The 14,545-nt window shown below is 30.7% G+C and overlaps 1 protein-coding gene and 1 long non-coding RNA gene across 3 annotated transcripts in view; one reads left to right on the top strand and one right to left on the bottom strand.

Moving 5' to 3' along the window:
• Positions 1-14,545, bottom strand: part of LOC144365583 (uncharacterized) — a 411,011-nt gene that overhangs the window by 65,956 nt on the left and 330,510 nt on the right. The gene's annotated exons all lie outside the window — the stretch shown is intronic.
• Calcrl (calcitonin receptor like receptor) overlaps positions 1-14,545 on the top strand; it is a 100,736-nt gene that overhangs the window by 47,889 nt on the left and 38,302 nt on the right. For both annotated transcript variants that reach the window (XM_021725777.3, XM_005324393.5), the window contains 4 exons: positions 10,103-10,193; positions 10,371-10,456; positions 11,524-11,616; positions 13,825-13,960. In XM_021725777.3, coding sequence (XP_021581452.1) covers positions 11,566-11,616; positions 13,825-13,960 — 187 coding nt within the window. In that variant the 5' untranslated portion in view covers positions 10,103-10,193; positions 10,371-10,456; positions 11,524-11,565. The remainder of the gene's footprint in view (positions 1-10,102; positions 10,194-10,370; positions 10,457-11,523; positions 11,617-13,824; positions 13,961-14,545) is intronic.

Here is a 14,545-nt window from a genome sequence, read left to right as displayed (position 1 = left end):
TTCTTACACTTATTGTTGTATTTTTTAATCATAGCTGTCTAGTGGAGATGAAGTAGCATCTTATTGTGGTTTTGAATTGTATTTTCCTGATGACTAATGTTGTTGAGCCTTTTTTCAAGTGCTTATTGGTCATTTGTCAAATCCTTTGCCCACTTTTAAATTGTGTTGTTTAACTTCTTATTATTGAGTAGTAAGAGTACTTTGTATGTTCTAGATAAAAATCTGTATCAAATATATGATTAGCAAATATTTTCTCCCATTGTGCAAATTATTCTTTTTTCAGTCCTCTGGATCAAAACCAAACCCTACTGAATGTTAGGCAAGCTCCATACCACTTTGCTACATTCCTATCCCCAAGGGTGGAGATATTTTTAAAAATGAGACTGTCTCTTTCACTTTCATTGAAGTCATTTGGATTTTGGTGGTGGCTTTCTAATTTGTTTTTGTGTGAATGTATTTGTGTGTGTGTATGTGTGCCTGTCTGTTTTGGGGGGTTGAACCCAGAGCCTCACACATGCTAGATAAGAGCTCTACCACTGAGCATACCCTAGTCCCTCATTTTCTTGTTGGTACTATTTGTATGAAGAATTTATGATCTTGATGTAGTCTAGTTTGTTTATTTTTTGTCACATGTGATTTTAATGTTATATCTAAAAATGCAGTAGTGCCTTAAACAAGGTGATAAACATGTTTTTGTCTAAGGGTGGAATTTACTCTTTGAGCTGGGAATAATATCTTGTCAGAGGCATGCATTAGCTGTGGATTAATAATAAGTATATATTGCAAAGTCTATTTCATATTTAGAAAAAAATTACATTATAGATATATATGGATCTAAAAGTTGGTTCTGAATTCCTATTGGCTGGGCATAGATATCCTTTAGTTCTGAATAATGATGTTCTGCTTTGGTGAAAAAGAAAACAATCTGTAGGTATTTTGATGGTATGGTGGGAGGAATTTGAAGTCATCTTACTTTACAGGTCAGGAAATGGAGACCAACTAAAGTGATTAACTCAAGAATATTCATGTTTTTCAATCATAGTTGGAATGCAAGATGAAACCTTCTGATTCCATACTCCATAATAATTCCACTACACTAGCACTTCTCAAAATGTTAGTCCTGAATGCTTTGGCTACAAAATCCATTTTAACAGGTATATTGATGAGGAATTCCAGAATTGTAGCTGACTTCAAATATGGCCACATTCGAGAGCTCTAATAATGTTATAAGATTGTCTACTAATCCTCGAATCTCAGCTAATTTTTTCCTGTTTCCCTGTTTGTCTCCATTTTTTGAATAGGTTTTTTCCATATAATAAGAAGGATGAATAACCCAATACTCATGAGCCCTATTTGCTTTGAACTCTAGGGGAAAGAGAAAATCACCCTTAATAACACTGATGGAAATGTCCCAGGGACAATCCAGATGGTGTAACTTGCACTACCTGTCCATGGCCAAGCCAGCCTAAATCAGAGGACTGTGTTAGTCCTGACATTCCTCACTTCTCACCTCAATGACCAGGAAGGCAGTCTCACTTGAACCTGAGGGAATGGATTCTCTATAGGAAAATAATTCATTTTATCAAGGAATAAAATAAATGTGCCATAAGAATTCCTGTCATTAATTTCTTAATGTCAAAATGTGCTAATAGGTGCTATATAAATTTTATTTTAAAAATGATTGAAAAGCTCCATATAACAAGAACTTTGATCAGAGACTAAAATTAAACTTAGATCATAGGTTTAAATTAAAATTCTAACAAAGTTATATATTTTCTCTGGAGTTCCTTATGTTACATGAAAGAAGACCAGCATAGAAAGACGTGTACTACATGAACTCATTTACACATAGAAACTAAAATGTTGATCTCATACAATGGCGGTTACCAGAGGCTGGGAGAACAGATGTGATGGGGACAGGGTATAAGGTTGATTGTCTGGAATGAACAGTTATCACTGTTAAGTTATATATTTCGATAGAAGCAAAAAGCTCTGGAGTTTTGTTGCACATTATGGTAAATCTAGATAATGATAGTGTATTTTGTACATATTTTAAAAAGCTAGAAGAAAAGATTTTGAATGTTTTCACCTAAAAGAAATGATCAACATTTCAGGAGATAGATATGTTACCCTGATATGAACATTACACAATGTATACATATAGGAAAAAATCATATAATATCCTAAAAACATGTATGATTTTTATTTCAGTTAAAATTAAAAATTTAATTAACATTAAATTAACATTAATTTTTTTTTTGAAATTATTGTTGGTGGAAGAAAATAGGTTTCCTCCAAGAGTTGTACTCTTGACTTTGTGGAAGGGAAATATGTGTAAACTTGTAGTTCAAAGATTTGGAAAGATGTATTTTGTTTCTGTTTTTTGAGCAATTAATTCTTTCCATATTAGATCTCCTGGAGGGAGAGTGTTCCATCAAGTACAAAGCATTTTTTTTTCAAGTTCCCTCCCACCATTCGGTAATTGGGCTGATATTTGGACACTTGCCTCTTTCAAATAAAAAGAGAGTGGCCAAAATCACCGGAAAATGGCTAATTATGCCCACAATGGGAAAATTATTCCCATGAGTAAGTACTTCAGAGTGTAAAATGAAATCCCAAACTTAATCACAAAATTATCTCTCTTTAATAGTTATTCAACTATCCAACCTGGAATGTTCATTAGATAACAAGTCAGCATAGACTCAATGTGAGCTTTTTGTTGTTCCATTACAGTGTTAGTAAATGCTATTGTAGTTCATTTTAAATTAGAGTCAAATCCTGGAGGATTTAGAACTTATTTTTAATAGGATTTAATAGCATGCTTTATTCTTTAAACTGTCACTATTTATTATAATATGCTCAAAATTTTGCTAAAGCTTCATTTTATGAAGGCTCAATGTTAGGAAATGTGTAGTATTCTTAAGTACTACACATTAAGTATTAAGTATATTTTGTAATACTGTTAAGGACTACACATTAAGTATTAATTAAGTACTACACATTAATATTAAGTAGATTGACATCATATTTGGGACTATACTTAATTTCTGCTTTATTTGATTATTTTATAACTATGTAAATGAAAAGAACCATATTATTTCTGCAAAAGATTAAAAAACTACAGATGTAAATTGATTACCTTCTTGTAATAAAGCATTAATTTTTCACTATAATGCTATTGAAATTATGGCAGGAAATCAAAATATGTTTAAGCTTCTTTATATTTTGTTATGGTTTAGGTCTTAAACACCCCCAAAGGTTGTATGCTTAAAGCTTAGTTGCCAGTTTTAGGGGCTTTTGGGAGGTGGCACAAGTGGGGCCTTTGAAAGGAAATGAGGTCATTAGGGATAAGTCCTTGGAGGGCATAGTGGGAAGTTGGCCACTTTGTTCTACCATATGCTTCTATTGTAATATTTAGCTTTGCCATTTATCCAAGTCATGTTGCTAAGTGAAATGATTTAAAATCTTTGAAAATGAAAGCCAAAATAATTTTTTAACATTATTTATCTCAGGTATTTTGTCACAGTCAAAGAAGCTGACTAACACACATTTCTACAAATTTTAATATGATACAACAATATAGCTAGCATTTTCTGAGTTTTAAGAAGGTCATATACATTATCTCATTTTCTCAGTAATTTTCAAGTTTAGGAATTATTTTACAGATGAAAAAATATTCATAAAGAAGTTGTCTGACTTGCTAATATTTGGATGAGTTGGATATTAAGATCAGAAAGTCTAATTAGTATTTGCAATACAAATATTGCCTCTACTTGTAACTGATATCATGTATCACCCCTCTATTATGCCAATTTCAATATCTATCTGAAAAAAGCTACCAATATTAATATTTTTAGCATGGGAACCTTAATACTTGGTATTAAATTCAAGTGTCTTCTCTAAAACAAAATGCTTGTGGGGGGAGTGGGGGCGGGATATTGTTTAAAGTTCATCAAATGACTGAGTTCCAACACTAATTTTGTGTTGGTGAAACCATTCCTTATTAAAACTTATGAATATATTCTAAGGACAGAGTTTAAAAGTAGTGAACTAATACAATAAAATCAGCATAAGATCATCTCTCCAACTTGATATTTTTATTGAGAAAAGAAAACTTGATTAACATTTTACCCTGATAAACATGACTTCACTTCCATCTCACTGAAAAATTAGAAAATGCATGCTCAATAAATAGTGTAGGATGACTAATTGAATTTTTAAAAGTATTTAAATGTATTTTTATGCACTCAAAGTTGAAGCAGTATATGCAGTTTTTGTTTGGGTACCTTACCAGAATGGCAAGTCTGAGTTGTCAAGCCATTTACCAATGTAAGTTTAAAACAAAACAACAACAAGACCATTACACATGACCACATCAGTCAGGAAAGGAATTAAAAGAAGAAATTTTGCAGGGAGAAGTATAAATCTATCTACAGCAAAATTAAATGAGAAAATGAATCAGTAAGACTTATTGAGTAAGTACAGCAAAATGTATCCAGTATTTTTAAAAACCTTAATTGTCTAAACCTTAACTGTGTCCATTCTCCAAAGTAGTAAAATATAAGGCAAAGGGTGAGAGAATCTGAGTTCTGAGCTTGGAGTCAGCCACAGACATCTTTGTTACCATGACCAAATCACTTATATTTGTATGTTGGACTTGTCTGTTTCATTCAGTAGAAATTGTCATCGTTGTGATTATACATTATAGAGTGATACAAATAATAAGCTAGTGCTTCTTTTGAGACAAGTTAGGAGACAAGTTCTTTATATCTGGTAATTTAATATGTCAAATAATTAGGAAACAAGATCTTATATAGGAGACAAGTTATTAGGAGAGAAATTCTTTATATATCTATCAGGTAATTAAATATGTAAAATAATTCAAGAAGATGAGTTATGATAAAAATCATAGGCAACATTGACTGAGCCAGATATTAATTGACTTTATCTCTTTTATAAGTCATATCAAATTTCTAAAATACCCAGTACTTATACACCTATTTTCAGGTTATGAAGTCAGCTTAGATAGTCTAAGTATTAAAAGACCTGGAATTTGAAGCTGTTTCTTTGATTTTAGTGTACATCATCTAACAAGTATCAATAGAAAGAAGGAGCCCTATTAAAGGTCAAGTTCAATTGTCATTTTCTCATGAAGTAAATGAAGCAGAATAAAGTCAAGTTGATTTTATCAAAATACTCAACCTGGAAAAATCACTGCTAGTTTGTGTGATTATCTTACACTGTGCTGAATATATTATAAAGGTCAGAGGAATTACTGGTTAGTTGGGAAGCATAAAGATACCTCTTAAATTTGATGAGAAGACATAACTTTGATCAAGTCATGATTTATATTCATTTTTCTTCCAGGTACAACAAATTAACATGAATTTCATAGTTGGAAATAACAAACACTAATTATCTCACAGTTCTATAGATTAGAAGTTTTAGGTGTTTCAACTGTAGCAAGCAAGGACCACATCAAAATATTGGCAGAGCTGTCTTCTCTTTGGAAGTTCTGGGGGAAATTCTATCTGAAGATTTACTCAGGTTGTTGGCAGAATTCAGTTCTTGTGATTGTAGTACTGAGGTCCCCATTTCCTTGCTGGCTGTCAGGTTAGAGGCCCTGTAAGACTCTATGGGTCTTTGCAAGTGCACTCCTATATCACAGAACCATGAACAATGGATACATGCTTTCTCACGTTACCAAAGTTTTTAAAATTTTCAAAGATTTTCTGCTTATTCTCATTCTGCTGCATCTGCTGCATGTTTTTTTTAATGACTCAGAAAATTATAATATGATTGGGAGAATTAAGAATACCTATAAACATCAGGTTTCTACAATTTGATTAAATTCACTTGATAAGTAATCCACTCAAAAAATACTTTTCTCCATGCCCTCTTTCTGCAGTCACTCTGCTAGGATTTGGAGCCACAGAGATGACTATGATGTCTGCCCTATTCTTACTATGTACACAATCTAATGACAAAACAGGCACACAAATAAATAATTATGTGATTGTGTTTTCAAATATATATTTAAATAACTTGCTCTGGGAGTTCTAGGATAGTAGTCATGCCTGGGAGCATTGCAGAATATTTTGCTGGATTCTTACTAGATATTCCTTTTAAAAATGGTCTGGCCAGTCCCTACTGACAAATAATTATAAGTACATTCAGGTTTCAGCATGACCCAGTAAGGATGATGCATTCATGTTATAGGTTTCAAATCTGACGGGCCAAGAATTTCCTTGGAAACATAGTAAAAATGTGGACTCCTAAGTTTTTCTCCTAAATATTCTAATTCAGAGAGGTTTTGGTCTGGCCATTCTAACATTTTTCAGCAAGTTTTGGTGGTGATTATGATTCAAGTGACCCATGAATTCACATTTTGAGGAACAATCATTTAGCCTAAAATAATATGTCTCAAATAACATAAAACAAAAGAAATATAGTTTTAGTTTTTTGGTTTTGTTTTGTTTCTATAAGTAACAGATCTTTAAAAAGAGAAGCTTCTTTTTATTTTGCTTTTGTTGAAAGTGTGAGTGGCGCTGCATGCGGTGTTTGACTGAAGCATTAAAACCTTAGACTGGCATTTACTTTTCAGACTTTATTAAAAGTAAAGTCAGTTAGTAACTTGCAATAATAATTCTATTACAAAGAATGAGGTTTTGCCAAAAATAAACATTGAGAAGAAAATGAAAGGTAACCAGGTTTCTGCACCCTGACTTTTTTTTTTCTTCAGAGATACAATCTATGATAGATTGTGTAGACAGAAGAAATTTCCATTTGCAATGCAGGTGTGGATTACTGAGATCAGAAAAGACTGTTTATCCTTTATTTTGATTCAGGAGAATTGCAGCTTGTATAATAAGCCATAAGTAAGGGAAGGCATGCTCATCTTTGCTTACACAAAAATTCAGGCTACTATGGTAAACTAGATACGTGTGGGAAATGCTTCTGTTGGCTAAGTTTATGGTAAATGGATAAATATGTGAAAAAAAGAATATGGCTTCGGGCCTATAAAAATCTAAGACGTTTCAGAAATGGAAGAATGGAAGATGAACCTTTTCTTTCTCTTAATCTTAGAGTGAACATACTTTTAAATATGAGGATTAGGTAGCAACTAAAGATAAGAATTATTATCAAGAAAAATAATTAAAAGTATATTTTGGTATGCATGTACAAAATTTATGTTTTTGTCTTCTGATAAATTAGTATCACACCAACTAATTGTTTTTGTGTAGAATAAAACATTTGTGTAGAATAAAACATAAAACATACACTATAGTAAGCTAAGAATGATTACCCTCTTAAAACTTCTGAATTTAAAAAGTAAATCCATGAAAAAAAAATAGCCTAGTAGAGTGAATCATGGTAGTTTGAAGAAATGGTAAGTTTAAAAAAGTTCCTAGGCAGCTCTATATCAACTCATTCTCTCTTTTCCCCCTCCTTCCCTCTGCTAGGGATGGGCCTTGTGCATGTTAATGAGCATGCTACTACTGAGCTACTTCCCCAGTCCTAGGCAGTTTAGTTCAAAAGTTATTTCATTTTTGAGATATTTTTCATTTCTCAAAGTTGTTTTTGTGATGAAATAAATATTTTTTTAAATGTTAATGTTGAAGATTTGGGGGAAAATTTTGTTTACAAATAATAATATATATGTATTATTCTGTTTATACAATAAACAAACCGATCTCATGTTTTGCAGTAGAACCAACTGTTTCACTTATTAAATTTGGGAAGGGAAAATTAAAAAATAAAACTTACAGGATCCATGAGACTAGTGCTAGCATGATAAAAAGTAATTACTCCTAGTACCACTATGATTACAATTTCATGTAGGAATATAAATCAGAATTTCCTCAGTTCTGAAAAGTTCTTTTCATACTAAATAAATGTTAGTCCCCTTGGAAAAGTCTACCAGCAGACTAAATCACTTAATGACTTCTTTTCATTATTCACTTGGCTTCTTCCAAAAATGAAATGAAAACTACTGGATATCATGTGGTAACATGCAGTTAAATTGCAGTAAATAATTTAACATCTGAAAGTGAAAAGTGATTGAGAACCATTTGTTTATCAGCTTTAGTTAGTTAATATCAAATGTATTCTAGCAAAGATAAATTTGCAATAAGCTAAAGTAGAAGACAGAACCATTTACAGAATGAACCATTTAGCAGAATTATGAAAAGAACCAATGACTTAAACCTAGGAAAACAGTTAAACATACTTCTGAGAATAATCTTGGCATTATTTCTACTAACTAACATGAGATTCAGTCTGAGTTGAATTTTAGCTAATTTGCAGTGGCATCATCCACATGCCCAGTCATGATCCATACAAAATTGGCCTAGAGAGCCCTTGGTGAAAGAGGAGAGTCCTTCTTAATGACCACTCACTCACTAAGGGTGTCTGCTAGAAGGGAAACTTTGATAGATCCTTTTTAGAATAGATGAGTAGAGAGAATAGGTTAGCATCACCTAGGGAACTGGACGTTGATGAATCTTCTGGAGAATACAGGTGTTCACTCTCTGTGTGAATGAATATCACCCAAATTTGCTGTTCTACCATTGATAAACCCCAGACTATAGATATGCCCTGTTGATAAGAAATGCAGCACACAGTACAAAATACAACCTTGCTCCTAGCAGCACATATTCCAGATTATTAGGGAACAGGGTGAAGAAAGAAAGCTATATATATGTTAAACCATTTGTATAATATATACATTGTGAGTTGATAACTTCCTTTTCAAGTATTAGAGCCAGGATGACAAGTAACCAAGACATATTTCACTAAGATATTTTGGAACACTGATTTTAAAATCTAATAGGTAGGCGACAAAAATTCTCTCAAATATGGATAAAATTTTCTGAAATATGTTGGGTTTGGGAGACTTCCAAATTAATTTTTAAATATTTTCTCCTTTAATTTTTTTGAGCCCATGTACAAATTAAAGGTAATTTAGTTCTGATTTGTAAAACATGATTTCCAAATAGTAATATTTGTTTGTCTTATTCAATATTTAAATAATATTTATATTTAATATAATATTTAAATACACATACTTTTATATGGAATAACTTATAGTTTTAATATGAATAATTATAAAGAATGTCACACTTTTTAAAATAATAAGTTTAAAATAAAATATATCTGTGAATATATATATAAGAGAAATAAATTTTGAATACAGAACATATAAAGTATATTTTTATGTTAATCTAGCAAATAATGATGGATAACTTCTCAGATTATTTGGTTATATTGCAAGAGAAATAGAACATAGCTGAAAATAGACCATAAGTCAGAAACTGCCAAGATGTCATGACAGAATTCAAGTTTTAATGATCATAAAATTGAGGTGTTCAATATGATTCCTTAGTTCCAGCTGAAAACCCACATTTAAGAGTGGAATTTAATCAAGGATTTTAAATAGCTTTAATTTATAATTCTTTTACAAAAAGTCCTAATATGTTATCACTGACATGCTGAGAATGTTGGGAGTAATACTATTTCTAACTACCTTCAACTCTCTTTAATAAAAAGTATGCAAAAACCAAAACCAAAAAAAAATCCTCCTTTCTTTAGCATTTTTGTTAATATGGAGTGATAATTAAAACTCTACTAAGAAAATTATATATATAACAAAACTTATTTTTAAAGACAATATTATGTAGGATCATTGAAAAATGGATATAAATACAATTAATATAGATACATTTTCCTAAGTTATAAATTCCTGAGGAAAATATTTTAGTAATTCTATGAAAAACGAAAAAATGTAAATGTTAAAATTTGATAATTTTTGTGTGAAAAGAGCATAACCAGGCTTAAAATCATTTACCTATAGAAATATGTACATTTATAGATCCATGGATTTTTATTATATATCTATAATTCATACTGAAATATTAATTACTTGAAGTGAACATGTTATTTTATAGTAATGCAAATATATTATAAAACATTTTTAGAAATTGGAACAGGTTAATACAATATCATTTTAGTAGTATTCACTTTGAAGTATTTGATTTATCAAGGAATAAATTTGGCTCATTAACATACTAGTAAATTATTATAAAATTAATCAATATTTTAGGTCATGACCCTTGGATTTAAGAAAGTCTTCAAGAAAATGTTGAATACAATTCAAGAGAAAATGTGATTTGAATCTGGAGACAACTGTGTATGTAAGTATTGGGAAATTAGATTTTTCTCATGGTAAAATGTAATAAAAACTAAAACAACAACTCATCAATTATTGCATTGCATAAACTTTGGTTTATAGTTTTTCATATATTATTTCACTCTTTTTAAATATTTGAGATTAATAAAATGTTGCCTGATTTTTTGGTTATTTTTTTAAGATAACATAATAATAAAAACTAAGGATAGCTGATAGAAGAGTACAAAATTTGGAAATTGCTACAATTAACAAGAAAAGCTGCTTCAGGTGAGTCTTGGTGGGTGACTAATGGCATAGGTTATATGTTGTAATTAACATTGTACACACACAGCATGTGATACAAATAATAAAACATGACCACATGGAAAAGGTTTTTAAATTTCTTATTTTGATTTTAGCTTTGTAATAAAATTTATGACAAGTTTCTTAACAGAATTAAATCTAAGCTGATAGTTGAATGTCAAATTTCTACTAAGGAAATTTTGTCAATTTTGAAAATAGTTTTACATATTTGGATCAACGAATAGTGTAGTCCATGGCTATATCATGACAATTCATGTTTCATTAAAAAAAAAAAAAAAAAAACTAGTATGTTGCTCCTAGATCTTGTGAAGAGTAAACATTGGGAACCATCCCCCAGCAATGTCTGTCTCCTGAGAAGTAAGCTAGTGGGTGGGATTTGAAAGGTCATTTTTCATTAGCTCATAATTGTCCCTACCATTACAAATATTTTCATTTGATATTGTCCATATACTGTAATCTTATTTCAATAATGTAGATGACTTAGGAAAACTTCTATTTTCTGATTTAAAAAGAATTAGTTTTCTATAATGAAGAATAATTGCTACTAACTATAAGGATATTTTAATGACATATGGATGTTGATTTTCAAAAACAAATTTCATCCTTAGATGAATAAAGCCAGTAAATTATAAATTAGACCAATGTTTATAGAAAATAAAGGTAAACTTTAAAATAAAATGTGCTATCAAAATTTATGTTATGGTTTTCACTTGAAATTCTGTATTTTGATACTTCACTAATTTTATTCCAATTTGGTCAAAATAAAGAAAGCAAGATCTTTTAATCACTCAAAAATATATATGTAAGAAGTTTTCCTGATTGTAAGTTTTTTAAATTAAGAAAAAATGTATTTAATTAAGCTTCTTAGTACTTTAAATCATGATATTCTTAAACATTTGTAATACACAAAACTATTAATCAAATCAAAGTAAAATTACTGCACAGCTATAAAGTAAATCTTCTTTTGAGAACCCTCTATGTTTATTTAATAAATATTGATGAATTTTGTTTCTTTAATTGTCTATTTGTAGTTTGATTTATATTACATAGCATATTGCTTCTGGACTCTGATAATGGAGAAAAAGTGTGTCCTGTATTTTCTGTTTTTCTTGCCTTGTTTTATGGTAAGTACAAGTTCCTCTGATTGATCTATTTTACTTCTAACATATTTATAATTAACAAAGTTCAATAGTGAAATTAAAGTTATTATTTGATGCATAAATTATTTTCATTTTCCACCCAATCAGTAGAGCAATTATTTCTTCCCTTTCCATGTGTTCTACTAGTCTTAATGACAGATAAAGAATGATTCAGCCCTGGGGCAAAGAGGAAGAGTTTGGAAGACCAATGTTACAAATGTGTAAAATACCAGGGGGGAAAAAAATGGAATGGTTGTATACAGTAAGGTTGTGCATAGCAGATGAATTACTTTTAGTCAGATTTGTGGATTCTGAGTTAGAACTTTTAAAAAGCATATTCCAGTTCATTGATTTCTCTTCATTCTACCAATTGATTGAAATAATGATTGAAATAATTCAGAACCATGCATTGTATTTTATTTTCCTCTTCCATTCACTCAAATTAGCAATCTTCAGTGCTATTTGAGGCAGGTTGTGTTTGTGTGCATGTGTGTGTGTGCATACTCTTGTGTACCTTTCAATACATGTGCTGAGGATGTGGGGTCAGAGGTGGTGGTATACAAAAGATGACAAAAAATCAATTGCTCTCCTAAAAGACCCGTAGACTTCATATATTTTTTTTCATTTATAGAAATGTTTTATTTATATTTTTATCTACCTCAAATTAAAACAATGACTCAGCTCTTTTCTCTTTGTATGTATGAAAAATCAAGATACATAATCTCATCTAATTATGTGCCAACAAAAAATTTTCTGTAGTGTTTCCAAACAAACCTTACAAAGACTTAAAGTAACTCAAGAAAAATATGGAAAATCTCAATGAGGAAAAAAGCATTTACATTTCAAAACACTCTCAAGTCTAGGAGCTTTCTAAATTCTGCACTTCTCAGATGTTATCTTACTAGAATTCAAGAGAAAGGACACCTGTTTCCTCAGCTCACACCTTCCATTGAGCTTGCCAGTGAGCTACCCAGGCCAACACTGGTGATCTGCAGGCAATTCTGTAACAGAGTACTGATCTGATTATTGTAATTTAGGGCATTGTGACCTTTTCTTTATAATTTGACCACAGACAATGTATAAGCCTGATTTTTATTTCAAGAAGGAATAAAAATGATATCGATCTATGCAATTTCTACAGACTTCTTGAGAAGAATGAGTTCTGTGGCTTTTAAAAATATTGTCTCCAGCTGGGAATATAGCTCAGTGGTAGAGCTGTAGTCTTCCAATATATTAGACCAGTCTAGTATAATTAGTATAATGTCTATTATTTGTGAGACTCTGGATTTGATCCACAGCATTGCAAAAATAAAATTATGTGGAACTTCTAAGTGTATTGGCTTGCTGTTCTGAATTTCCGTTTGTTGCTTCTATAGCAAAACTGTGCGTATTATAGCAGTTTTATTAACAACAATTAAAGTAAGACAACTCAACGAATTTTAAAAAGAGTGAAAGAGTGAATGAGAAACAGTGGCCAGGTGATGGTGAAACTTGAATGATGCCACCCAGTGAGAGAATATTATAATTTCCACTTTGCTAGATTTTACTATTTTTAGTGTCTCTTTAAATAAAGTTCTACTGAATTGGAAAAATATCGATATGTCTATATAAAATATATATATATGTGTATATATATATATATTATATATAGTTCAAGTCTTTTACTGATATATATTCAGTTAAAAACTCTATTTACCAATATTATAAATTAACTTTCCAATAGTTTGATTGTGAAAAATATAACAACTAGCAACAAATATTGAATATTTTCCATGTGCTAGGTACGTCCTTCTATTAAATTGATGCTCTTTATCCTCTCTTACAATAAGAAGCTGAGGTTTGGGAGATAGGGGGAATATATCTTGCCGGCATTCACAGAACAGGTAAAATTGGAGGGATTTTGAATATAGCTCTGTGTATATTTCAGAACACATGTTTAGGCTGTCCTGCAGTCAGCTACCACAGGCTCTGCAAAGCCAACTCTGCCTCCCAGCTCTGCCATTGGTGCCATCTTGATTGTTTGAAACTGGACATGGTAGAAATATAAATTCCAAAGAAAGTGACTAACACTAAAAATTGGGGCTTTCCTCCCAGAGAGGCTGTTTATCATTCAGAACATCACTGTACTTGCTCTTTTATATACTACAAAAATATTTTCACAATTTTGACATTGTTGTTGTTTTAATTCCTTAGATTCTTGTCACAGCAGAAGTTGAAGAAGAACTCTCTGATGACTTAATTCAGTTGGGGGTTACTAGAAATAAAATCATGACAGCTCAGTATGAATGTTACCAAAAAATTATGCAGGACCCCATTCAACAAGCAGAAGGTAACCATGACTATTTAATTCTAAATGCATTTGATGAATTTAAAAGAAAATTTCCCTGTTATGTCATTCTAGGCTCTTTGCATCTATCATTGAATTGAGTTTGTTGCTTGTTTTCTGGTATATATGCACTTTTAACTATTTATTTATGAAAATATTTTTGCAATACATTCTTTTTAAATATGTTTTTTAGTTTCAGATGGACACAATACCTTTATTTTATTTATTTATGTAGCACTAAGGATTGAACACATTGCCTTATGCATGCGAGGCAAGTGCTCTTCCACTGAACTACAACCCCAGCCCTGCAATACATTTTTTTAGAAAAATCTAATAAAAATATGTGAATGATCTTTTTAGAACCACTTTTTATGGTTTAAATATATTTAAAATATCAAATATGTATTAATATTAATGCAATGACACAAGTCTCAAGTCAATGACAATTCACCTTTAGTTCATGTAATTTGTGTCTTTTTTTTTTGCAACCTGATAGTAACTTGCATAATAAAATGATGAATACAGAAGTTTTTTGGTTTTTCTTTAATAATACTCATGCTTTGCATAGTACATTTGCTAGCAAATTTA

Source organism: Ictidomys tridecemlineatus, chromosome 7 (assembly GCF_052094955.1).
Source record: "Ictidomys tridecemlineatus isolate mIctTri1 chromosome 7, mIctTri1.hap1, whole genome shotgun sequence".
In the NCBI taxonomy this organism is placed as follows: domain Eukaryota; kingdom Metazoa; phylum Chordata; class Mammalia; order Rodentia; family Sciuridae; genus Ictidomys; species Ictidomys tridecemlineatus.
This window is presented reverse-complemented; position numbering and strand designations above follow the sequence as displayed.